The sequence below is a fragment of the Gekko japonicus genome, unplaced genomic scaffold (assembly GCF_001447785.1).
Source record: "Gekko japonicus isolate JY-2015 unplaced genomic scaffold, Gekko_japonicus_V1.1 scaffold902, whole genome shotgun sequence".
NCBI classification, from domain to species: Eukaryota; Metazoa; Chordata; class Lepidosauria; order Squamata; family Gekkonidae; genus Gekko; species Gekko japonicus.
Window position 1 is genome coordinate 436,852 of NW_015169803.1, and position 9,217 is coordinate 446,068.

At 45.3% G+C, this 9,217-nt stretch overlaps 1 protein-coding gene across 6 annotated transcripts in view; it reads right to left on the reverse strand.

Moving 5' to 3' along the window:
• The window catches only part of LMO7 (LIM domain 7), an 82,912-nt gene that overhangs the window by 35,270 nt on the left and 38,425 nt on the right, over window positions 1–9,217 (reverse strand). For 4 of the 6 annotated variants that reach the window (XM_015417128.1, XM_015417127.1, XM_015417125.1 and 1 more), the window contains 3 exons: window positions 6,583–6,744; window positions 5,252–5,439; window positions 1,758–1,815 (listed from right to left, as the gene is read on the reverse strand). In XM_015417128.1, the coding sequence (XP_015272614.1) occupies window positions 1,758–1,815; window positions 5,252–5,439; window positions 6,583–6,744 (408 nt within the window). The remainder of the gene's footprint in view (window positions 1–1,757; window positions 1,816–5,251; window positions 5,440–6,582; window positions 6,745–9,217) is intronic. The other 2 variants (XM_015417124.1, XM_015417129.1) reach the window with 1 other exon arrangement.

A 9,217-nucleotide genomic window follows, 5' to 3' on the forward strand; every position in this document is an offset into this window, starting at 1 on the left:
CATTGGCATTCAGAGTGCTTCAAGCACCAGTAATCCTGTGCCTGCAATGCTGCATTGGCTTTTCCCTCCATTGTTTTATGAAACCCACGTTGGTACAGAAATTCCCCTCTGCCTCGCATGCCGCTTTCGCTTTCTTTGATCATTGGGTTTCAGGGCACCTTCTGCATAGATTTACGGCTGTCTGGGGGTGACTTTGCAGTCAGTATGGCGTTGCCCCGAGGTATCTGAACGTGGTTTCGAGCAGCACCTTTTTCAGTGCTGAGAAAATGTGGAGGGAACGCTAGATGCAGAATCACCCCTATTCTATACATCCAACATTTAGAACACAGCCAAAGCTAGTGTAGAGGATTACGTGCTGGACACGGACCAGAACTAGAGGAAGGATACAAAGGCAACATGAAAATAAACGTTATCAGGGGAATGTCTTCTTGCTCATCATAATGCAGCAGCTCTTTCCTTTCATCGACCACATTTTTATTTATTCCACTTCTGTTTTTCCTTTAAGGAGCTCAGAGCAGTTGATGTGGGGCTTACAGGCATTCAGGACTGGGGCAGAATACTAGCCTGAGAATACGGTTGGCCCTGACAGAGATCCTGTGGAGACTGAACCTGACACCTTTGGCATACAAAGCAGACACTCTACCACTGAGGTGCACAGCCTCCGCCCCGTGAGCCCCTGCACTTGATCTGCCATAACCCAGACTATTACAAGGCACCACAAGTTCAAAACTATAAATATTTGAAAAGCCAATAATTCTGTCGTTTATTTAAGGCTGCTGATGTGTAGAGGTTTTTAATTCTATTGGCATTTTGAAAACCTATTTTTGAATTAAAAAAAAAATCAATTGAAATGTTCTGAATTTTGTTCAACCTAACACAAGTAAAAGGTTGATAATGGCTAAATAGGCTGGGCCCCCAAATGGGCCTGGCCAGAACTTCAGCTTTGCTCCTATCCAGGTCTGACCAGGTGGAAAGTGGAAACCAGATTAGCTTCCACAACACAGAATGCTACACGTGGCATTAGACACGTGAATGAAGATCTTTCTTCAGAGGGTGAAAGATTCACTCCCGATCCTATCTGTGTCATAGGCCAGAGTTAGAAACTGGTTATTATAGACACACAAAGCTCCGTTGCCACAGAAACGTCACTGAAATAAACTGCGAGGGAGCAGCTCCTCAGCTGAAAGGCACCCTAGTTTTGTGTTACAGATCAAATTTTCCCTTCCTTTGACTTCCCTCACAAAGGCTAAAATGTTTTAACACACGAACACACACACACACACAAATATATAGTAACATCAGGACACAAAGCCAAAAGTACAGTTCCTCATACGAAGGTTCAACATTAAAACAATATTACCTGAAGGCCCTTTATCCTGTTTCAAGGAAGGAGCTTAAAGAGAATCTCTTTTCCTAACCGTCTCCCTAACATGTTGCTGATAGAGAAATTTAACTCAATTGGCCTCCTTTTCTTCTCTTTTTATAGGACACCCATGTATGTAGTCTTGTCAGAGATGCAGATATTAATGAACTGGCTGTCCTTTTGCCTAACGACCTTTTCATATGCATCATTTCCTGAATAAAATCATATTTGTAACTAGCAAGCAATTCCCATTTACAAAAATTCAGGGATTTCCCCCCTCCTCAATAAATTCACATTTCAACTGTATCCAAGTCATGTATACTGTGTTCTTGGCAATTCCATGTACGCAGCATTCACATTAAGCCCAAACACTCCCAGATGAATACCATTTTACCTTTTTGCTCACTTGTACTTGTGTCTCCTTGCATTCCATTGACTTTAGTTTCTATATCCTGAAAAGAGAAAGTTAAATATACCATAAATATCCCACGGCTTTAATTCAGCATCTTAAAAAAAAAATCCTCAAAGAGAAACACATCTGGTCATTACAATTTTCTCAGAGTTCGTATGAACTGCTTATACTTTGTAAATAATTTATGTTCTAATAAGAAGGTAGGCCTGTTCAGGTAGGATTAATGACTAGGTGAAAGTTGATGCCCTGAAACCCAGCAGTACTAATTTCTGTTCTTACCCTCTAGGGAGTTTTAATTAATTGTATATACTTGTTATGAATTATATGGAGTGGACATGGTTCATCCACTAGGAAGATGTGGAACAATATTCAACAAGGAAATGTACATGATGCTTCGGAATATTAGCACACAGTCAATCACAGATACAAAAACCCACCAGTTCAAAGGATAGCTGGCTGCTCTTTGTTGACATTTGAGAAAAACAAGAAAGGGGGGGGGGAGCTTTCATGGAACTCCCATCCCCAACTCCAGGAAGGCATTAAGGTAATCTCCAAATGGAGGCAAAGAACTGGGAAGCCAACACAATTGGATCAGTTCTCTCCTAAACCCTGAGGATGAATTCCCCTGTCACAGTGCTTCTCAAACTTCTGTCAGACAAGCCAATGCCTTTTTCTTGAATTAAAATTGGAGACTCGTTTAATTCAGACACCCATAGTGTTCCAGAGGGCATCTGGTGGCTTCCTCTGAGGAGAGAAAATTTTGCTTTCTTATCGATACATCAAAAATGACTGAATGGCCCAGTTGTAACTGTGGAGGAGGAGGAGGAGAAGAAGAAGAGTTGGGTTTATACCCTGCCCTTCACTTGGAGACTCAGAGTGGCTTACGATTTCCTTCCCTTCCTCTCCCTGCAATGGACATCCTTTGAGGTAGGTGGGACTGAGAGAGCTCTAAGAGAACTGCTCATGAGGGAACAGCTCTGAGAGAGAACCGTGACTGACCCAAGGTCATGCCAGCGGCTGCATGAGGAGGGGTGGGGAATCAAACCCGGTTTTCCAGATTAGAGTCCGCCACTCATAACCACTACACCAAACTGGAGCAGGAAGAAGGTAGGGCCCAAACAGCAAAATTATGTAGAGACACAGTGGATATCTGAGCTCAGACGAGGTGTCCATTTTGAGGGGGGGAAATAATTTCCTGTGGTATCTCTCCTGTGGCACAATAGAAAGGACTGTCCTCCTATGCTCAGCAATGGAAATCTCTGGCCACATCATTCTCACCTCTTCTTGAGCAGATATTTAACCTAACCAGCAGGTCAAGAATGGGACTTGAAACCGAACTAAAAATTTATCAGTAACATCAACGGAAGGAAATGCTTTGTTCTCCTCTCTGGAGCATCTCCTAGGCACACCAACTGGATAACCCCCTCTCACCAAAAAAGCAACGCGTATTTGCCTAAGCGATTTGAGCCTGAAATCCTCAACACAACAAATATTTGATCATCAAGCTGCCAGCCATTTATCCATTTACACCAAGGTACCTTTAATCAATCCCTGGCATTGTTCATATAAGGAACATAGTTTGCTTTTGCATCTGCCTATCAAGGGACCCACTTAACGCCTGAGCAGGGTTGCCAGCCTCCAGGCGGTGGCTGGAGATCTCCTACAATTACAACCCATCTCCAGGTGACAGATCAGTTCGCCTGGAGAAAATGGCCGCTTTGGAAGGTGGACTCTACGGCATTATACCCCACTGAAGACCCAACCTTCACCAGACCCCGCCCTCCTTAGGCTCCACCTCCCAAATCTCCAGGTATTTCCCAATCCGGAGCTGGCAACACTATGCCAGAGAGAGATTTAACTGCTCTTCCATAGTCACAAAAAGCGAATGCCGTATTTTTTTCCTCCTTTGTTTCTGTAACCTGAAAACCTGTTTCGTAGCCAGTATCATCTAAACAAATCCAATTTAATGTGCAGCATATCTTCCTTTCCATTTTGAACAAGCAGAACCGAAGACTCTGGTATTTGATACCAAGCCTTGAAACAATTCTGTCCCGTCAGCCTCGCCCGTCTTTGTTTGTTTCTTTTGGACCAAACCCTCTAGTAAAGAGGTGTCAAACGTGCGGCCCCGGGGGCCAAACCAGGCCCCCGGAGGGCTTCTATCAGGCCTGCAGTGGAACTGGCTGTCTTCTTCCAGTTCTGCTGCTGCTGCGTCATCATAGGTTTGCAGCTTACAGATACACACCTGAACAGCATACTCAAGATTGCAACAGCACAGACATTTTAATGCAATAATTCAGAGCAAGAGGTGTCAGTTATCAGACACTGTTAAATAAACAAAATATTGCAAGAGTGCTAATGCTTTAAGCATGTTTTTATTTTAAGTAAAAAAAACCCACCTTTGTGTTTGTGTCCTTTATAAAGTTTATATCTCCGCTACCTGGCATTACCTTTTATGACACACGTGGCCCGGCCCAGCAAGGTCTCATTTATGTCAGATTTGGCCCTCATAACAAATGAGTTCGACACCCCTGCTCTAGTACTTTGAAGAATTCTATAGAACTTTAAACCTTGCACACACTTTCCTGATATTCTGGTGTGTCATAATAACTTTTGTTCCTAGCTGCCATCTGATGTTCATGCAGTATTGGATGGGGGTATATTTTAGTGTTGCCATATACAGGTTGGGAAAGACCTGGAGATTTTGGGGGTGGAGCCTGAGGAGGGCGGGGCTTGGGGAGGGGAGGGACTTCAGCGAGGTACAATGCCATTGGGTCCACCTTCCAAAGTGGCCATTTCATTCAGGTGAACTGATCTCTGTCGCCTGGAGATCAGTTCCAATCCCAGATCTCCAGCTGCCACCTGGAGGTTGGCAACACTTGTGTATTTATATATTTTAAAAGGTTTGTCGCCAGCTCGAAAATAGTAAAATCATTTAACTTTCAATCTCTAAGCAACTACTACACCCAGGGCTATTTTTGGGCAGGAACGCACAGGAACGGAGTTCCGGCTGGCTCCTGAGTTGGCCACGCCCAGCAGGAACTCATTAGCATAATAGGCCACACCCAACAGCAGAAACTCATTCAGATTGGCTACACTAGGGGTGTGTGGCCTAACATGCAAAGGAGTTCCTGCTGCAAAAAAAGCCCTGGGTTTTGACAACAAACAAGGTAAACAGAATAAGAAGCAAAAGGTGGGTGTGGCTGGATGACCACACTTCTGGTGACACGGGGGTGTGGCCTAATATGCTAATGAGCTGCTGCATCAGGGGTGTGGCCTAATATGCTAATGAGTTCCTGCTGTTGGGTGTGGCCTATTATGCTAATGAGTTCCTGCTGGGCTTTTTCTACAAAACTCCCCCTGACTACACCCATGAAACAAACAAACCCTTTTATCTGAATTCCAGCATTGAAAAGGAAGAGCTGTTCAATCTTGCATTCAAACAAATAACCTTCCTTGTTAAAGACACACACACATACCTCACTCTGGAAACTGTTGGATGTCTCTTTTTGTGCCGATAGACTTGGACTTCTGGCTGAGGAGTGGTCGCCAGATGTCGCATCAATCCACTTGCTTTCTGGTGTACCTATAATGTCGGTAGCCAGACTGGTGAGATTGAGGATTTTGTGCCTTTCATATGGCAGGGAAGGCTGGTCTTTGCCCCAGTCTGATTGGCATGTGGAGTTCAAAAAAAATTAAAGGTAGACAGGAAGGTGTGAAATTGTAAAGAAAAAGAATTAATGAAAATACATCCAAAGGAAACACGAAAAGGAAGAAAAAAAGAAGGCCACAAAAAAGAATGATGAAGTAAGAAGTAAATTGGAATTTGAATGTTTAAGAATGTTAGGGCTTTTATGAGCAGACCGCCTTCCCCAAAAAAGCAAGAATTAGTCAAAAGCTGGCACAACACACTAGCAAGCATATTAACTTCCCTTTCACAGATTTGGAGCAGAACTTTAACATGCTACTGAAATGGGTAAAGGTAAAGATTTCCCTTGGTTGAAAGCCAGTCAAATCTGACTCTAGGAGCTGGTGCTCATCTCCGAAGAGCCAGTGCTGTCCGAAGATGTTTTCATGGTCATGTGGGTGGCATGACTAAACGCTGAGGCGCACAGAACGCTGTTACTTTCCCACCGAAGTGCTACCTATTTATCTACTAGCAATTTCTTGCTTTCGAACTGATAAGTTGGCAGGAGCTGGGGCCAGAGACAGGAGCTCACTCCGTCACATGGCACTAGGGTCTCGAACTGCCAAGCTACCGACCTTCTGGTCTGCAACTGAGAGTCTTAACGTCTAAGCCACCGAAATACTTATACGTAATTAAAGATAGGCCTTTCAATAGCTGGTTTTTGGGCTGTAGGGATACCTGTGACTTCAGAGATAAGCTTTGCCAATGGGAACATCTGATCCCTTCTGTTACCTGGCCAGAAAAAAATTATATTGGAAATTTATTATGTCCGAACCCTGGGACCAAAAGCACCACCCATGGAGTGCATTTCTATGGAAACGTTCTCTCCAATTTAAGGGAAGTTGCTTGCTAATCAAGACATTTACACTGTTTGAGCATGCCAATGGCATTTAAAAAAAAAATCCCAAGACCAAGACAAAAAACACAAAATTTAAAAGCCACAGAACGATACCCATAACAGCAAGAGTACTAATAGAAAGCATTAATTTTTGCAAGGCACCACCAGTGGTGGTGCAGTAGGCTCTACAAAAAGAGAACTCTCACCCATCACAGCAAGTATACAGGCAAGGAACAGTCAACTCCGGAACTCATAATGCAATCTGCCCCCAAACGAGAACTCACCCTTCTTCCCATATCGTCTAACATCCATGAGAAGGTTTCCAGTTTCTAGTGCACTGCTGATGGCTCCTTCCCACTGACTCTGGACCATTTGAGAGACCTTTGTGCCATTGATGGACAGGATTTCATCGTCCACATTCAACTGGCAAAATTCTGCAGGGCTGCCTGGTAACCACGAGGAAAAGGAACAACATTACTCGCAGGAACATCGGCAGTGACCCAACCGAGGAGTGACTCTGTGGCATTGTTTTTACTGCCTCTTTAACACTGGCAGCTACAATTCATCCACACTGTGAGGTCGCTTTACTGTAGAAAGGATCTGAGAAATACAGGCAAAAATGGAGGGGGAGTGCTCCCTCTCACAGGAGGAGGAAAGGCTGAGTCCCTTTCTGCCGAGTTTTTGGCCCCAGGAATGAGAGGCAGTCCCATTTGGTTTTCTTTTTTAGGTGAAAGTTGGCCTTTATGAAGAATGAATTGGAAGTATGCAATAACAAATAGTTAATTGAAGAATGTCCAGTGTTACGTAAGCAGGGCTTTTTTGGTAGAAAAAGCCCAGCGGGAACTCATTAGCATATTAGGCCACACCCACGACAGTACAGCTCATTAGCATATTAGGCCACACCACCGTGTTACCAGAAGTGTGGTCATCCAGCCACACCCACCTTTTACTTCTTATTCTGTTTACCTTGCTTGTTGTCAAAACGCCAGGGCCTTTCTTGTAGCAGGAACTCCTTTGCATGTTAGGCCACACACCCCTAATGTAGCCAATCCTAATGAGTTCCTGCTGTTGGGTGTGGCCTATTATGCTAATGAGTTCCTGCTGGGCGTGGCCAACTCGGGAGCCAGCCAGAACTCCATTCCTGTGCGTTCCTGACCAAAAATAGCCCTGTACGTAAATAAATGTGATGTAACCAGGGGTCATTTCGTGGAAAAACAGGTGCAGGAGCTCATTAGCATAACATTTTCATACGCCACACCCCCTGACATCACCGGAAGTGTGTCAGAAGGCGACACCCACTGCTCAGGCTCCACTGGACTGTTTTGGATTGCTGGCTATTGGGGGGGGGGCACGTGCAGATCTGTGCTCGCAGAGGAGGGAGGGCTTGTACCTGAATAAAACTTGGTCTTAAAGGTGCCACTGGACTGTTTTGGGCCGGGGGGCTCTGCAGCCTACCTGGCTGTTTCTTACTCTGACTGAGGACTGCTGGGAGCAGGGGGTGGGGCTTGTTGCATGCACCCGCCCCCTGGGCTCTTTACTGCCAGAGCTCTGCTCCTGTGCGCTCCTGCAGGAAATGACCCCTGATTGTAACTAATATGAGCATGGAATGAAGAACTTAGGAAACCAAATGGAATTACATGTAACGGATGGTACAAGATAATAGAATTTCAGAATAGGAAGTAATTCTTGTTTAGTCATTAGGTATAATAGGAGTCAGGGGATAAGCTGGAGAACACTTTCTATGAATAAAGGGGGTGAATAATATAATAGACTGTTGGAAAATAAGATTAATATTTTGTATTACTGTTCGTTATATAAATTAATAAACTGTGAATTTTAAAAAAAGAAAGAAATACAGGCAAAATAATATCTACCCTTCCATTAAGGACTAGTTCTAGGGTTGCCATCTCTGGCTTGGGAAATAGCTGGAGGTCTCGGGGCAGTACCGGAAGAGAGGTTGCTGTTTCTCCTAGACTCTATGGTATACCATAGAGCAGGGGTTCCAAATGTAGTGCTTGTGGGTGCCGTGGTACCTACCAACACCTTTCCTGGTGCCTGCCAAGTGTTTTCAGAAAGTGGGCGGGGCCAAGTGGGGCTTTTCTCCTGCAAGGATTCTGACTGGCTGTGTGGATTTTTTTAAAATGTTGCTTCGGCAGAAGCTGCGCCCACAGTACAAGGCTCTTCGCTGTGTGACTGAGGATAACCTGCAGCGGCCATTTCCTGCTTATGCCCACCACACTGTATCAGAATTCCAAAGGTGGGCAGGCTCAGAAAAGTTGGGGACCCTGCCATAGAGTCTGCACTCCAGGCAAAACGGATCTGTCCCTCGGGAGATCAGGGGTAACTCCAGGAGAACTCCAGCCCCCACCTGGAGGCTGGCAACTCTAACAAGTCTTGTGTAAATGAATTAGGCAGATCGCTGGAAAGATGTGTGAGGCCCAACCAATCAGAACCAGGGCTATTTTGGGGCAGGAACACACAGGAACGGTGTTCCGGCTGGCTTCAGAGTTGGCCACGCCCACTACAGCCAAAACCTCTGTGTGCGTGGCTACAGAGGAAAAGCCTGGAGAGTGACCCCCCCCCCAGTGACTCCGAGGCGGGTGGTCCGAGGGGACTGGAAGGTTCGGGGAGGCATTTAAATGCCTCCCCGTGCCTTCCCCGGTTTGTCCAAGGGCTGGCTTGCTCAGGCTCCTAGCAGCTGCGAGGCGTCTGGGGAAGCCATATAAGGCATGGGGTGTGTGGCCTATTATGCTAATGAGTTCCTGCTGGGCTTTTTCTACAAAAAAAGCCCTGATCGGAACGATTTAACACCATACAGCCAACCAGCGTATGAAAACAGGTGGCCAGCATGCCAAGAACAAAGTTTGTGTGTGCGTTTTGCGCAGGCACCAAGGACTGTTTTAAGTCACAACAAAGACA